Source organism: Hevea brasiliensis, chromosome 10, assembly GCF_030052815.1.
Source record: "Hevea brasiliensis isolate MT/VB/25A 57/8 chromosome 10, ASM3005281v1, whole genome shotgun sequence".
NCBI lineage: Eukaryota > Viridiplantae > Streptophyta > Magnoliopsida > Malpighiales > Euphorbiaceae > Hevea > Hevea brasiliensis.
In genome coordinates, this window is record NC_079502.1 from 100,001,032 (window position 1) to 100,017,638 (window position 16,607).

General features: G+C 31.8%; 2 protein-coding genes and 1 pseudogene across 2 annotated transcripts; 1 reads left to right on the forward strand and 2 right to left on the reverse strand.

Annotated features, from left to right (window-relative positions):
- The first annotated feature begins 2,919 nt into the window (after positions 1-2,919).
- LOC110668193 (cathecol O-methyltransferase 1) lies at positions 2,920-4,682 on the forward strand. The gene is made up of 4 exons (XM_058128482.1): positions 2,920-3,510; positions 3,608-3,918; positions 4,122-4,186; positions 4,274-4,682. The coding sequence occupies exons 1-4, from the start codon at positions 3,080-3,082 to the stop codon at positions 4,568-4,570; spliced, it is 1,104 nt and encodes a 367-aa protein (XP_057984465.1). The 5' UTR covers positions 2,920-3,079; the 3' UTR covers positions 4,571-4,682.
- A 2,743-nt stretch (positions 4,683-7,425) lies between these two features.
- Positions 7,426-8,999, reverse strand: LOC131169294 ((R,S)-reticuline 7-O-methyltransferase-like). The gene is made up of 2 exons (XM_058128483.1): positions 8,222-8,999; positions 7,426-7,975 (listed from the first exon to the last, which is right to left on the reverse strand). Exons 1-2 carry the CDS (start codon positions 8,981-8,983, stop codon positions 7,667-7,669), a joined length of 1,071 nt encoding a protein of 356 aa, XP_057984466.1. The 5' UTR covers positions 8,984-8,999; the 3' UTR covers positions 7,426-7,666.
- A 1,042-nt stretch (positions 9,000-10,041) lies between these two features.
- On the reverse strand, positions 10,042-15,417 carry LOC131169295 (uncharacterized; annotated as a pseudogene).
- Between the last annotated feature and the right edge of the window lie 1,190 nt (positions 15,418-16,607).

The following is a 16,607-nucleotide window of genomic DNA, read 5'->3' on the forward strand; positions in this document are numbered from 1 at the left end:
TATCGCTCGATGAGATTTTTGAGCTTTTTCGATAGTCGTAAATTAAATATAATTATATGATAATTATTAATATTTTATGAGCTTCTTTTAGGTGCGATCGGATTGATAATAGCTCACTAGCACTCGGGATCGAGTTTTCAGCCTAGTTTGGGCACTCGGCGGACTGTCCTGAGAGGTGATCATGTTTACAATTATTTTTAGCATTTTTAAATGTTCCAAACATGTTCCAGGTAGCAGATTTTGAAAAGGTAGTCCTTAATTTAAGTTGTGTAGTTTTTGCCTTGATTAAACTAGCTGGTTAAAACTGTAAAATATTCTTAGTTGAGTAAAATTAAGTAAAATAAATTTAATCAATATAAGAACGATGTAGAGGACTTCCAAGAATATTTTTTATAATTTTTGAAGTGTTAAAAATAATTATTTAGACTGTAGAGGAGTTAGGGGCCAGAGCTAGAATTTTGATAATTGGATTTAGATTAGGTTCTTGTAGGCCCTAGATAGGCATGTGATATTGTTGTTGTGGGCTTAAGGCCCTGTGTGTTGCTGTTTGCTGAGTTTTCTTACAGAGGATTAAGTCCAGTTATAGGAGAGACTATGTGGAAATTTCAGCTTTTTTCTTGATTCTATAAATTAAATTAATTGATTAATTTTATCAGTAAATTGATAGAAATCAATATGTCTTTATAGGTGATCAGGCCAACCTTCTTCTCCTTTTAGTTGGATTAGCTGCAGTCTGATCAACCAGTCTGTGAGTTAGATATTGGTTATTTTTATGGTTTCAATATTATTTATATTTTTAGCATGCTCATACATTTAATATGTAATTATTTATGCATATATTTAGCTCAATGTATATACATAATGCCATTCTTCTTGTTGCATATTTAATTGCTGTTAATTATATATGTTTGCCACCCTGAGATATATATATACACATAGGACGAATGGTCGTGGCTTGAACTAGCCTTACTGGAATCTGGTCCTTATGGTTATGAAAAGTCGGGGTGAGACATAACTTTGAGTTGATCTCGTTGGCTTTGGCACATGAATTTAAGCGAAAATCCAACTTGAGTTGAGCTCGCTGGTAAGATTTTGACTAAAAAAGCTATATAGGGGATCAGTTCCTATATTTATGTATTGATATGATACACAGTATGTGCATGGCTCCAAATTATTTTCTTATGTGAATATTGAATGAATTATCTATTATATGCAATGGTTGTGTATTTTATAGTTGGATTGTACTAGTTTTAGGTAGTTATAAAAATTGCACTTATAATTAATATCTAAACTTTCTGAGTCGAACGCTTATTCCTATTCAAATATTTTTTTTTCCAGTTTACAGCAGGAGCAAGTCTATTTCGAGTCTAATAGTTTTATTTGTGTTTAATTATTTATTTATGTATTTGTTTAATTACTAGAATTTGGCTATGACACCAGTATATATGTAATGTATCAATTAATGAAAATTAAATGGTTTGTGCATACTGGGTATCAGGGTTTAGCTAGGATCCCTAGTTGTAGATTTCTGATAATTATAGGGTGAGTTAACTCAAATAAATTTATAATATTTTATTTTACTTTGTTCTATATGTTGAGTTACTAATTTGGATTTGGTTATGAATTTGAGAATAATGAGATTTACTGTGAGCCTGGGCTTTATGCTAGCTTAGGCCCTAATGTTGGTCTAACCTATAGAGTTGAGTCATAACATAAATTCATCACATAAATTACCAATCCACCAAAATAAATCTTCGGACCAGACATTTAGGGGAACGCGGATGAGTCTTTATCCAAGTAAGGCATCTTTCAGAGGTAAAAATAGCATTGCACGGCTTGATGTCGACAAACCACTCACTTAACCATGTTGAACATTTGCTAAGGAAGCTATCCATGGATTTTTTTCAATTCAAAAGACAGCAGAAACTGATTTCCGCATAACTTGATAGAAAAAATGCCACTAGCTGAGAAATATTCTTGTAGGTTAGAAGCAGAGTGAACACATCGAACCTATTACATTACATATGGACAAATTAATAATTTTAATTGCATGTAATATATATAATTTTATTGAAATTATATAACATATTTAAAAAATATATAAAAAAATATATGTACAAAGTTGATTTTTTGATTTGATTCTTGATGAAGAATTAAAACAAAACCAAATAGTAAAATAAGTTTTGCTCAGTTCGATTCCTACAACAACAGTTTTTTCTTAGTTTCGATTTGATTCGATCCTATTTTTCGATTTGATTCAAATCCCTAGAAACCGTTAACAATCCTACTCTTCATTATCACCACGCATAAAATATCCAATTCAAATTGCTTGACAGACTCTTCAAAATCGATTATAACTCAAATCAATAAAATCATATAAAAATATATAAAATCATAACAATATTTCATAATTCCATCCCATTATTGCATCTACTTATAAGTTGTTACTATAGTGTAGATAAAATGATTAGATTCTTCTAAATAAATTACTATATATTGTGTAGAAAGATTTTGAATTGGAATTTTTCATCTATTTATTTTAAAATTTGTATTATTTTTATGATAAAAGAAAGATTTTTTTATAAGCAAAAGGAGAGATTTATACAGTTATATAGTCCATTAATTATTACTTAGTTTAATTTATATTAAATAATTATTACTTAGTTTAATTTATATTAAATAAAAAAAATTGATTTTCTTGTGAATCAAATATAATAACAAGAAACTATATGTTATGAAAAATATAAATTTTGCTATTAAAAAATTGAAGATAACGGAGTAGAAAACAACAAAGAGAGCAACGGGGCCGGCCTTTTGATTATATTATAGATTTATGGTTAACATCAACCGTACCAACTCTAATTAATTTCTCAATAAGACACCCAAAACCAACAAATCTATACCATCTTAAATTCAAAAGTAATTATACAATGCTTAACCTCACGGCTCTGCGAGGATAAGCACAAAATCTTTTTATTATTGTAAATAATGTAGGTCAAATAATGTTCAGTAGAAGGTTAGGAAACTTTATTGAATTGGGAAGATTGAAACAAATCAAACAAGTATAGAAATAGGAAGCATGGCTTCTTCAACAAAAACCCAACAAGAATATGGTACAAATGAAGAAGAAGGAGAAGAAGAAAGCTTTTCATATGCCATTCAAATTTCGATGGCGTCAGTACTGCCCATGGTAATGCAAACTGCAATAGACCTTGGCATTTTTGACATTATAGCCAAAGCAGGTCCTGATGCAAAACTCTCAGCTTTCGATATTGCAGCCCAAATTAGCAGCTGTCAAAACCCTGACGCACCCATGATGCTTGATAGGATCCTCAGGCTTCTAGCTAGCCACTGTGTGCTTGGTTGCTCTCTGTCCTCAAATGCTCAAGGAACCCACCAGAGACTCTACCATTTGAATTATGTTTCCAAATACTTCGTGAAAAATGAAGATGGGGTCTCCCTAGGACCTTTCATGACCTTGATTCAAGACAAGGTCTATATGGAGAGCTGGTTAATTTGCCTATTGCCCTGGCTCTATTATTCTTTGTTGTTTCTGTTCTTGTGTATTTTTTCCATCTTATTTTTGGTCTCGTGCCTTTCTATCTAGGCCTTTACTCAAGGATGCAATTCTTGAAGGTGGAATTCCATTCAATAAGGTCCATGGAACACATGCCTTTGATTATCCTCGCGGTGACCCCAGGTTCAATGAGGTTTTCAACACAGCAATGTTTAATCACACAAAAATAGTTATGAAGAAACTCCTCCAGTCCTATAAGGGTTTCGAGCACCTAAAGCAGGTGGTTGATGTTGGTGGAGGACTTGGAGTCACTCTTAACATGATCACTTCCAAATACCCTCATATTAAGGGTATTAATTTTGACTTGCCTCGTGTCATACAACATGCCCCTTCTTATCCTGGTACAACTTTTCTCTTTGGGTGCAACTACTATGTGTTGGACAGAATGAATTTAATTGATTCTGCATAAATTTTGATACAAAAATATGATCTAACGATTATTAAACTTATTTTCATATTTCTTTCTTTCTCTTTTTTTCTTTTTAAATAACATTGCAAAGTTTTATGTATATATTTAGAGATTAGTTATGAAAATATGTTGCAGGTGTGAATCATGTAGAAGGAGATATGTTTGAAAGAGTTCCACAAGGAGATGCTATTTTTATGAAGGTATTGAACTTTGAGAACCTAATATATCGAATACAAATTAAAATAATAAAATTAGATTAAGGCTTAATTAAATTAAGATTTTGGCAGTGGATACTTCATGATTGGAGCGATGAACATTGCTTGAAGCTGTTGAAGAACTGCTACGAAGCAATTCCAGATCATGGAAAGGTAATAGTAGTGGATGCAGTGCTTCCAGTAATGGCAGAGAATAGTGCAGCAGCGAGGGACACTTCACTTATGGACGTGTTTATGATGACTCAAAATCCAGGAGGGAAGGAAAGGACTCAACAAGAATTCATGGCCTTGGCTACTGCAGCTGGATTTAGTAGTATCACTTTTCAATCTTGTGTTTTTAACTTTTGGGTTATGGAATTCTTCAAGTAATAATTTGCTCCTAAATGGCTCATGTTTTCTTCTGTGAGATGAAAATCGCCTTTAATGTTTAGAGACATCTTCAAATAAAGTACAAGAATCAATCTCCAAAATAATTGCCCTAGCACCAATAGTCAAAGCTAATTTCATAGACAGTAAGAGAGCACAAGCTTCACCTGGAATCTCCAATAACTTCTCTTTCTTTCTTTCTTTCTTTCTTTCTTTCTTTTTTTCAAGTTTTTAACAAAGAATTAAATAACAGTGAGGAAAAGTTTTTGGTGTATATATCTTTAATTATTCTTTGTTAGACTAAATTTTGTATTTGGTAGAGATTTTCTATTATGATTTTGATTTAGTGAGTAGATTTTTAATTTCCAATGCATTAATGATCATAAGAAGAAACTCTTCAAGTCCTGCAAGGGTTTCAGGCTTCTTGGTCCTCAAGCAGCTGGTTGGTGTTGGTGCCTTTGTGATAGCTTGAATGTTGAGAGTCAATATATATAATTACATGGATTTTTCTTCATAGAAAATCTACGTGGCTTCTTTTGAAATAGATTATTTATAATAAACGAATTTACTTAAATTTTTAAGTAATCATATTAGATTTTTTTTTAATAAAAATTTTTTAATTAAATTTTTATAAAATTTTTTTAATTAAATATACGCAAAGCTTCACAGCACAATTTAGTGCCATGGAGTCTTCAAAGGCAACAAGAGTTGCCATTTATTTGTGGAGGCCTCTGAGCAATTCCTCAGCTTCAAGAAATTGTTCCATTAATTCTCTGTGTGTGTATTTGGTCTTAGAAGAAGATCTGTAAGAGGTTAACTAGTGTGAGATGTAATAATGGTACAGAGTCCATTTTATGGAAACATTTCACTTCAAAAAGTAGGTAAACAAATAATGGGGAGTTTTTGGAATTCTTCTAGATGGAGTGTGTGATCACTTTAGTCACTGACTTGGGATTTCTAATAAATGCAATTTCTCAAGAAAACGCAAGCACCCCATCATCATCATTATCATCATTGAACACATATTGTGTCTTAAATTTATGATAGATCGAATTTAGACAAGAAAAATTCTCCATCACCATATCTCAATCATTAATACTAAGATCACAATGAACAAAATGTTATTTTAAATGAATTAATTACAAATTATTGAAAATAATTTTAAATTAAATTTATATATTTTAATCATAAAATCTCTAAAAAAAAGCAAATTGTAATTTTAAACAGGTTTATAAAATTGTGAAATACCAAATTTGAACTCATTTAGAACCCAATCAATTAAAAAAAGCAAAAATTACCGTCAATTTCAATTAATCAAAAAAATAACAAACTAAAACTCAACAAATTGGATGATTTTGAATTGGTTGCCAAAAACAAGGGCCAAAAGTAATGTTAGTAAATAAGAAAGCAACCTAACCTAATGTCAAATTCAATCATTTAGCAACAACCTGTCATATAGATTTTATAAAATATCCAATTTGAATTTTGCATCATAAATTTTTTAAGTTAGGTCATAATTCAAATTAATAAAATTATATAAAAAATAATTAATATAATTAATTCAATCAATGAGCATAATTAAACTCTATTAGAAGCATTCCAAAATTATTATTTTGAGCGTTTCATGTTAATATAAGAGAATACGTTATTTTGATAGTCTAAAACAAAGAATTTAGTCTCATAGGACAAAAATTGGTATAAAAATATCCCCAATAATAAATATATAAAAAATATAATATCACATCTACTTACAAGTTAAAGGATTAATAACACCTTGCTATGTCAAGGTACCTGCAAATCGGTTGCCATCTCTTCCAGAATATGAACCAAAAAGAAACAGATTTCTATACCAAGACCTAAAAAGGTTTGAGTCTCTCAATCTACTTAGAAAATGAATCAATGCTGTGATGGCCGTCTGAGTGAAGGTTTGAATTCCAGCCCACAGGATAGCTTGCAAATGGGCAGTAATACAGCAAGTAATTAAAATATGAATGAATGAGAGTTCCACCTGCGAGACGTGGCTGACTTGACGTTAGTGGAGTGGAAGAAAGATTTCTCCCAGCAAACCAGAATTGCTAGCAAAGTCAGCAATAGCCCAATCAACATTACAATTATTGTTGAAAAGGAAACAATGGAAAGTTTTGTTTCCAGAAAATCACATACACACACTCTTTGAAAAACTTTTAAGCTTGCTGATTAAACTTCTACTAAATAACAAAAAAAGGATTTTCTTGTGAATCAAATATAATAATAAGAAAATATATCTTTTGAAAATTATAAATTTCACTATTTAAATATCTTATGTTAAAGCTATAAGCGATGATATATGTAACATCAAGTTTACATAGTCAAGTAATTTTGCCATTGCCAACTAAAATATCGACATTATAATCTATGTGTAACATTATTCCAATTAGATTTGTGTTTAGAGATTTTCTATTAGGTTTTTGATTTAGTGAATAGGTTTTTAGCTTCCGCCACTTGAATGATGATAATAATGAAGAAACTTGTCTAAGTCTTGTAATCATAATTAAGAAAGTAATTAAATCACTAAAATTGTAATAAAATATTTTTTAATTACTTTTATCTTATCTAATTAAGGGAAAGAAGGTGATAAGATGTATTTTAAGAAATTATAGAAATAGTTATTATATTTAATAGAAATAAGGGTAAAATTAAAAAAAAATTAATATTTTTTAATTTTTTTTAAAATGATAAATAGTTTAGACGAAGAGAGAAGAGAAAAGAGAGTAGTTATAAAAAGTAAATTAATTTTAAAAATTCTCAAAAATAATGAAGCACTATAAGATATATACTCTATTGTTTCTACCTTATAAAACAAGAGATTATAATTTAAATTCTGACAATTATCATCCCCACTAAGGATTTTTGAAATACTAAAGAAAAGAAATATAAATTACAATATCATAAAATGTCCTTACACATAAAAATAGTACTTATTCTCTCATAAAAATATGAGTTCTTCTAGTAATATAAAGAATGAATCTCACATAATTATAAAGGATAATATATATACACCAGGTGCATATGATAATTTCTTAAAATATCCTATCCTAGCCATATTAATGGCATGATATGTTAATTTTGTAATTGAGGATAGGCTTCAATAATTGATGTTAAAGCTGGAATCTTGACAATATTGTAGCGAGGGAAGCCTCCTTCCTCCAATAATTTCTTCCATTCAAGTTCAGTCCTCTCCTTCCCACCCGATGAATGTGCAATCATTAGCAGATCAAACACCAAACCTGTGTCATCAAATAGGTCATCACCCTCTGGTTTCAGAACTACATCAACTATGATAACCTTCCCTGTTTTCTCAGGTATCGCTTTCCTGCAATTTTTCAATATCTTCACACAATCTTCATCTCCCCAATCGTGCATTATCCACTGCCATAAGAAATATTTGTTTATTTAGTTAGTTTTGAGTGCAAGTTTTAAACTATGAATTTATAGGGAATTCATTATTTTTTTAAAATAAAATTTTTGTAAATGTAAAAAATCTTCATTTTTTTGACCTACTAAATCGGTGAAATGAACAAAATTTTCTATTGAAAACCTTTATTTTCACTCAAACAGTAAGAAATTATAAAAATTCAAAAACTATAAAAAAAATCTTAGTTTAAAAATTTTTACCTTCATGATAATAGCATCAGCGTTTGGAATGGCTTCAAACATGTCACCCCCAACATGGCACACACCCTTATACTCTGGTGCTGTAGCAACAACATGAGGTAAATCAAAGTTGATCCCTTTGATGTGTGGATGTGATTTAACAATCTCAGACACCAAGTCCCCAGTCCCACCTCCCACATCAACCAGTGATCCCACACAACCAAACCCATTTTTGTATCCTACTAAAATTGCACGTATCACTACTCTTGCAGTACATGCCATGCCACTATTGAACATGGAGTTGAACTCAGGATTCTGTGATGCAAACTCCCAAATCTCACTCCCATTTGCTTTCTTAAAGGCAATGCCACCTTCTTTCACACATTGGCTAAAACAATGCCAGGGATTGGTCGTCAAAGGATGGTTCTCCATTAATAACATGGGTGCCAGGGTCCTATCGGAGTCATGTACAAGCCATCTAGAAACGTGGGTCGGCCCGTAGAGAGTCTCTCCGCCGTCTGATGGACGATCAGCAGTGAAGATGTTGCGGCGGACCAGCAATCTCATGATGCGTGTAAGGTAGGGGATGTCAGGGTGGGAGGGTGAGTCAATAGAGGAAGCTATTTGGGACAATGTAATTGGGGTAGAGTGAGAGTGTATGATATCAGCTATGCGAAGCTCCACTGCACATTTTAGTGCCATGGAGTCCGCAAAGGCAAACATGAGTTGCCATACTTCTGCTTGGCCTCTGAGCAATTCCTCAGCTTCAAGAAGTTGTTCCATTCTCTCTCCGTGTGTGTATTTGATCTTAGCAGAAGATTTATAAATGGATTTGGTGTGAGACATGATCATGGTACAGAGTCTATTTTACGGAAACATTTCATTTCAAGAGGTAGGTAAACACGGGAAATTTTTGGATCATTCTTCTAGATGGAGTTGATCACTGTAATCTCTGATGTGAAATATCTAATAAATGTCAGCAATCCATCACCATATCGTAATCATTAATACTAAATCAAACATATCAATTTTCGGAAAAAAAAAAAAAATCAAACACATCAATGAGGATAATTTTAGAGTCCATATCGTTGAAAAAAATATCACTTCAATTATATTAGCTAGAAGTTGTTAAAAATTGATTTTTATTTTTTTAATAATATTTAAAATAATATTTTTAAAAAAAATTATAATCATAATTCTAAATAAGTATTTTAAATTATAAAATATCGAAGTTTGAACTCTAATAAGTGCCTAATCAGAAAAAAAAAAAAAAAAAAAAAAAAAAAAAAAAAAAGCAAAGCTCGCTTTAACTCTGTTCGGAAAATTTCTTAAGAGGAAAGGAAATAGAACAAAATGAGAAAGAAAAGTAAAAGTGAATGAAAAAAAAAATTTTTTTTCTCTTGTTTGAATGTTAGGGAAAAAAAAATAAGAGAGAAAAGTAAAATATTTATTGTCCTTTTATTTGTAATTAATAAATTATTATAAGGATAAAAATGTAATTGCATTCCTTTACCATTCACTTTCTCTCCCACCTGGAAAGAAAGTTACTCATGAGTCCCACATAATATTTTCCTTGTTCATTTTCCCTTACCCTTATTTTCTTTTATTCCAAGTAAGTAATGGGTGGAAAATTCTTTTATTTTCCTTCCTCTATTTTCCACCAATCCAAACAAGGTACAAATTTCCATCAATCAATAAAATAACAAAGTAAAACTTAAAAAGTGTAATTCTCATTCTTTTTGTTTTTTTTTTCTTGGATTTGAAAGTTGTATGTTTTTGAATTGGTTGTAGAAAAAGCTAAAAGTAATGTTAGCAAAGGATAAGAAGAATGCAGCCTAACCTAATGTCAAATGCAATCATTTAGCAACAACCTGCCATGAGGTTACAAGGTTTCCTTCAACATTAGTATGTGTCAACTCCATTGCAGTGTACAAAGCTCAGCTATAAAATCACCAAAAATGGCTTGTACAGATCAGTAATTACATGTGCAACTCCAGAATAGATCTCTACAGCAAAGTATCATCTCAGTTGGAGCAAATATGTCTTGATGTTCAGTAGTGGTTGATAGTACTAATAATAAATAATAATGATTATGATAATAATAATAACAACATGCTATTGATACAACAGATTGTATGCTGGCAAATCTTTTATTCTATGAACATCTTCTAAAGACAACTCCCTCTCCAATTGTTCCCTTGTTACTTTCAACACCTCCTGCAGGAATGAAGAGCAGATAAAAGGTCATAAGAGAAGTGACATGAATATAGGAAAATTCTGGATTTAGTAATGCTTGACATATAATCTTAAATGAATTCAGCAAAGATTATTTGCTAATTTAACATGGAAAAGAGTTGATACTTTACATTGTATCTTCTCTACAAAAGAATGCAGCAGCAAAGGAATTAAAAGAATCTTGCATATTTTGAACATTCTGGACTATAAGATTTTAATAGAGAGAGAGAAAATATACATTAAACTCCATATAAGAAGCCTGCATAGCAAGCCACTGAGCATCCATCAATTCAAAAGCTGCAGAACAGTACATCAAAAGCAGCTTCATCTTCTGCAATTAAAAATGTAAAATTATGAGTAAATAATAGCTTAAAATAATCTTAAAAGCAAATGCAATTTCCTATATTCAAGGACACAAGAGCATAATACAATTTAGAGCAGCTGCCCTGTTACCTCCCAGTAATCTAACAAAATTCTTTCCTGGAAGACATTTTGGTTTTTCTGCAAAGTAGACAAGAGGGAAGACTATTAGTAAATAACCACAGTAGGTTTTAAGCTACAGGGATAAGCATGATGGAACTATCAATAGCTATAGAATGACGCAAAAGCTCAAAAGTTAATCTAGTAATTTGACAATAGCATACAATAAATTATGCTTTAAAGAAAGAAAATCTCTTGATGGAAAAATTTAGCATTGATCAAGAATTTAAATTGCATTGTCCTTGAATGAGTCATTTTGTTCTGTGACACATAAATAAGGGGAATTATGATGAGAAGAAATGGTGCTCCTTTAAGGTCCCAGTGTACTCAAACTCAAGTAACAATATTAAGAAATTTAGGTTCAATGAATTTCCAGAGAATTTAACTTTCGCAACTAGCATAACAAGAGAACTAGAATGATTCATTTTCACCTTAAACCAAACACCCTTTGCAGTTTAATTTCCTCTTCACCAGTCGTCATCCCCAACCCAATCCCAACTTTTTTGAAACAAACATGATTACGAACCTGACTGTAAATCCAACATCTGGATCAACATAAATGAAACATTAATGCCAGCAACAGCAAATGGATATTCCCAAGTTGCTCGCTTCCCACCCTGCTTGAACAATAACCTACGAAAAGATACCTTCATTTTGTATTTTCATACAATCAGTAATAATCATAACTCACTTTCTGTGCAAATTTAGGCATTAGAGGATCTAGAAAAAGAAAATCACAAAATCGGTTCCAAATAAAGGAATAAATAATTAAGGAAATAGTTGCACAAATACTTGAAAGAGTCAGGAAGGCATACCGGATAAGTCCTGGCAAAAAACAGCAAGTTTTCTAGAGCAATAAAACCACAACCCCTAAGGACAAAAGTTAACTCATTATGAGAGAATATATCTGAATTCCAAAATGCAGAAAAAAGTCAAAATAAAGCATAGTGTTTAATTTAATTCATAAAAAGATTTTGCTTCTGTTCTTTAATATGGCTAATGCACTATGGCCATGAGATCCTAGATTCAAACCCAAGCACAGAGTGAGGAAAGGTGCTTTGGGGTGGGGAGTAATACGCTTGAAGTGAAGTGTTAAAATGAGGCAAAATGTAAGTAATCCTTTCTCAAGTGATGTTCAATGCATGCCAAATGAATTAGTTGAAACTTCTATAGCAGTACACCTCTATTCATGATTCTCAAGCTGTACATTCTCTTATCAATAACAGACAGAAGAGGCCCACTTTAACTATGAGAAGAACAGAAAGAAATTTATAGAATTTCACCTAAAGTCAGTTGATGGATTGGGACCTTGCCACCCCATCTCTTTCCATTGCTCAGAGATCAAGCCTGCCAGAGCAACATCTGGAAAGGCTGCATTCCACAACGATCTAAGAGCTTCCTGACAACAAGAAATGAAAATGAAAGTAGTGATAAAGTATCAAAAAGCGATAACAAATTGCAGAGACAAGAAAATCATAATTCTTGTAACGATCTGCACCCATTAAAAAAAATCTCATGATAAAACGAAAATATGCAGATGAAAGTGTCATAAGCTATTAGTTTATTGGCCATCTCCAAATGAAAGCTAAGATTCGGTATTCATGGAGAGTGATTTAACTATGCTCCCCATCATGATAAAAACCTATGCATTAACTTAAATTTTTTCTGATCATATTCTCATATAAAAATAAAGGATTTGGTCCATAAGTACACCATCTAATATATCTCATTTTTAAAATTTTCATTCTTCCTCAGTATTAATACTTAATATTTACATTATAATGCATATTAAAATTTATCCTTAACCATTCTTTACATAATATATTTTATCAAATAAATTCTTTCTATTCTACCAGTAGAATATCAGTTTTTTTGGTTAATACATTTCACAACCAAATCCAAGATAAGCATTCCAAGAAAAATGGAAAATTATATTGCAAGAATCATGAGAGTACTTGATGATCAGGACGAGTCTCATCAAATGGTGTTTGCAACCGCTCTTGAAGCTTTTTAAGTCTCTGTTCCTGATAAGAGTTAAAAATAGATTACAACTTTAGTGAAGATGAGAATGAAAAATCAAGTAGTATTTGAGCACATCTATCATGCAACCTTCCACTGCAGGTTGTGGTTTTTTTTTTTTTTTTTTTTAAGTGTGTTTCCCAAACAAATATTACTGTACTCTATCTCTGCATAATTTTGTTGACAAAATGAATTGCAAGTAGATTTTCATTTATACTTTTCTGTATACCACTCATCTAGGAGATTGTGCCCTTCTTAGGCATGTGTAGGTGATATATTAAACTTGAAAAATAATTGGAATTGTCAATATCGCAAGCTAGTTCCCAAAAAAATTGAGGCCCTTTAAGAAAAGACAGCAAGGATTTAATTCATGGCTGTGCCTATTTACAATTACACAGACCAGCTACATTTGTTATTTGATGGCAATCCATGAGTGACACAATCAACTTGTTGAACATGTTAATACAAAAAATGCTCATAGACAAGCATAAGAATGCAAATGCTTATTCATCTGGTATATGAGATTAGAGGGAAAAAAAATTGACGTATGATGAAATGCAAGGAGGGACATGTTTGCTCAGTATTTCTAATCACCTGAAAAGGAGTCAAAGGTTTGTCAAGAGATTTCTCAGTGCGTTTATTAGCTGAGCGATTGAAGAGCCCTGCTAGCCATGCTCGTGGTCCGACCATAGCATTAGCTACAACCACCAGAAACTGATTGGTGAAACAAGAAAATAGGCTTTAATGGAATGATTCAGATTTATACGAACTACATCTTAATCAAATGATTCATAGTTATATGAACTATATCTTAAACATGGGTAACATTATTGACATAGCCTTGAACTTAGTAGTTTGACACTATAAATCTATTGTGTTCCAACCTCTACATACAGATACAAGGGGAAAAAAAGGTGATGTAAATAACAGAAATCAAGTTTTGCACATCATTAAATTCAAATTGTAAACCAAGAACACAAAAAGAGCTAGCCTTTGTCAACTAGAATGGTTATTGCTTTTCAAAATGCAAGAAAGAAACTACCCATGATTAAATTCAATAAGAAGTGAACAAAATCCACACTTTCAGAACCTAAATTGGTGCTATGGCTGAATTAATAGTTTATTTTGTGATTTCTAAACCACAATACTGTCAGTGTCATCAGCAACTTATTGGTCAAATTTGTTAGCAGCTTCCCAAAGGACTCAAGAGTGCAAGGTTGAGAATTCAAAGCAGTCCATGTAATCTCTAGAGATGAAAGCTATTTCTAACTATGTGTTAAGCTACATACCACTATTCATCACCAACCCAAAGAAGAATAAACAAACAAAATATATAGTTTAGTGTACATCTAGGTAAATTGATAATAACTTGGCGTGTGAGTGCAGAAAAAATATAATATAGACAGGAAAAAAGCATGATATAACTTTAACTGAGTGATGAGATAGGAATCTGAAATTTTACTTACTAAAACATTGAGTTAGCTGTGAAATTACATGAGTGGAATTGTAAGACCATTCCAACTCTTCATTGCTCTTCTCTGATCTCCAATAAACTTCATCCTCATCAACCTACATTTGAATTTTGAATGGATATCATACTATCAAGTTGTTGCATCAAACAAATAACTGTACATATATTGTTGTGTTGCAAAATCATAAGAGTTATTGCTCTCCAAATTGAAGATTTATTATCTGTTTTACTTAATCGAAAATTTGAAATAAGAAAACTAAACTAAACACATTTGCACAGTGGTATTGTGCTCAAACAGGCTATACAGTCAAATGACCAAGTGCATGAATAGAAAGTTTTGGCTTCTAAGCTATTTGGAGAATGGAGGCTATCTAAAGGTTACAGAAAGTGGGAACCAAGTCAAATAATATAAAAGATAAACACCTGCAAGAGCCGCACAGCCTTTATCTTTATGAAAAACAAATTCATATCAGGAGGAAAGCAACAACCAGTATCAAATACAATGTATAAATTAAAGAATTCAGTTACTTAGAGATGCAAATGAAAGACAAATTATTAAAAAAAAAAAAAAAAAAAAAAAAAAAAAAAAAAACTCTTGACAACAGTTAACATCAAACTGTCCAAAAAGAAAAAACAAAGTTTTTGAAGGCAGAAGTGCATAAATGCAAACGAAATCAATGGCAGTATTAAGTACACCAATTATGACTAATTGGTCAGCTAACAGTGGGCATAATGAAATATCAAGAAATTGACAATAAGCACACTTTTTTCACAAATGCACACTTCTAACAGGTTCTAAACTATCAACATTGGTCTCTGGAAAGAAACAGATTCAAAGAGAAGTGAGAATTTTACTCTGCGAAGAGAAGAGCAAGAGGGAAAGCATTGTCTACTCTTCTTCAATCTCATGAGGTGACCAAAAATTAAAGTTTGATTCTTTTTACCCATTTAAACCGAAAGCTCAAGCCAAAAAGACAAAATGGTAAATGGAAAAATAGGTGACATATGATTGCAATCAACCCATGCTCACCTATTATTCAACCTCCCATCATAGTTTCTCCCCATTGTGCGTGTGAGAGAGAGTAAGTCAAGAAAAAGCAATGATGGATTAAATACAGAGATGCCCAGAAGCCAACTTTTGGAGAGGGAGAAATTAACAGCGCAATTAATGGGATCTTTATGCATCAACTTTTCACTGCAAAAAGCTAGTTACATAAAACAAAGATTGAAAATTTTGGAAAAAGTGGGGGCATGTGTCTCTCCAATTTAATAACAATAGCAAACAAATGTAAAATAACAACCAAACATAGAATTTACAAAACAAAGAAAGGGTAACAAAGAATTGCACAAACACAGAAGTTATAGAAAAGAATAAAAAAGGTACCTTTCATGCCATTTGAGAAAATGGCATGGTGATGGTGATTGGGGTGTTTTTAAGGATGGTTAACGGGACAAAGTGATGTTGGGACCAGAACTAGGAGTGAATGAAGAGAATGGAATTGAATAAAAAGGGAAAGGAGGAGGAAGAGAAGGGGAAGAATGGCCATTTTTTCACACAGATTTTTTTGGCATTCATACGAGCAAATAATGTTTTTTCGGGAAGTGGTGTCACCACCTAGTCACGACCAGCCAATTTCCTATAATCTTGGCTAGATCATAGCTGAGCTCTCAGGTTATTAAGGCATGTCCAATTTTGGCTGGACTTAGCTTTGGCCCAACACCAATTTTTCAGTTGGATAACTCATAACTATAATAAACGGTAATCATTTCTCAGCTGAAACAACACGTAGAACAGAATTTCCATCTCAGATACTCTTTCAATTAAAAAAAACAAAAATCCAGCTTTTCCTATCTTTAACTTTCCATGATATGTTCTTGCAAAGGGTTTTCAATGATATGTGACAAAAATATAAGTTTAGAGCGCATTACATGGGGGTACTCTCCTTACATAAATTTCTTTATAAATTATATCAATTTTTTAAAAAACTTAAAATTTTTTATTATATAATTATGAGGTAATTATTGTATTTGGCGGCTTAATTTCATCCAACAAAAAGATAGGTTGAGAAAATTATGGTGCATACTTGCCTTTAAACATTCAGACTTTTGATTCTACCCCTGCTGAACCCATTCTAGTGTTACCTCATGATATCCAATTTTTAACTTGACCCCATTTTTCCTCCGTAAATAATGCAATCTAGC

Bases quoted from the DNA above. Each gene is read 5' to 3' on its own strand.
- LOC110668193 (XM_058128482.1), top strand. From the start codon at position 3,080: ATGGCTTCTTCAACAAAAACCCAACAAGAATATGGTACAAATGAAGAA. The intron at 3,511-3,607 runs GTTAATTTGCCT...CTTTCTATCTAG, and splicing joins AAGGTCTATATGGAGAGCTG to GCCTTTACTCAAGGATGCAA. The intron at 3,919-4,121 runs GTACAACTTTTC...AATATGTTGCAG, and splicing joins ACATGCCCCTTCTTATCCTG to GTGTGAATCATGTAGAAGGA.
- LOC131169294 (XM_058128483.1), bottom strand. From the start codon at position 8,983: ATGGAACAACTTCTTGAAGCTGAGGAATTGCTCAGAGGCCAAGCAGAA. The intron at 7,976-8,221 runs GTAAAAATTTTT...TTCTTATGGCAG, and splicing joins CTGATGCTATTATCATGAAG to TGGATAATGCACGATTGGGG.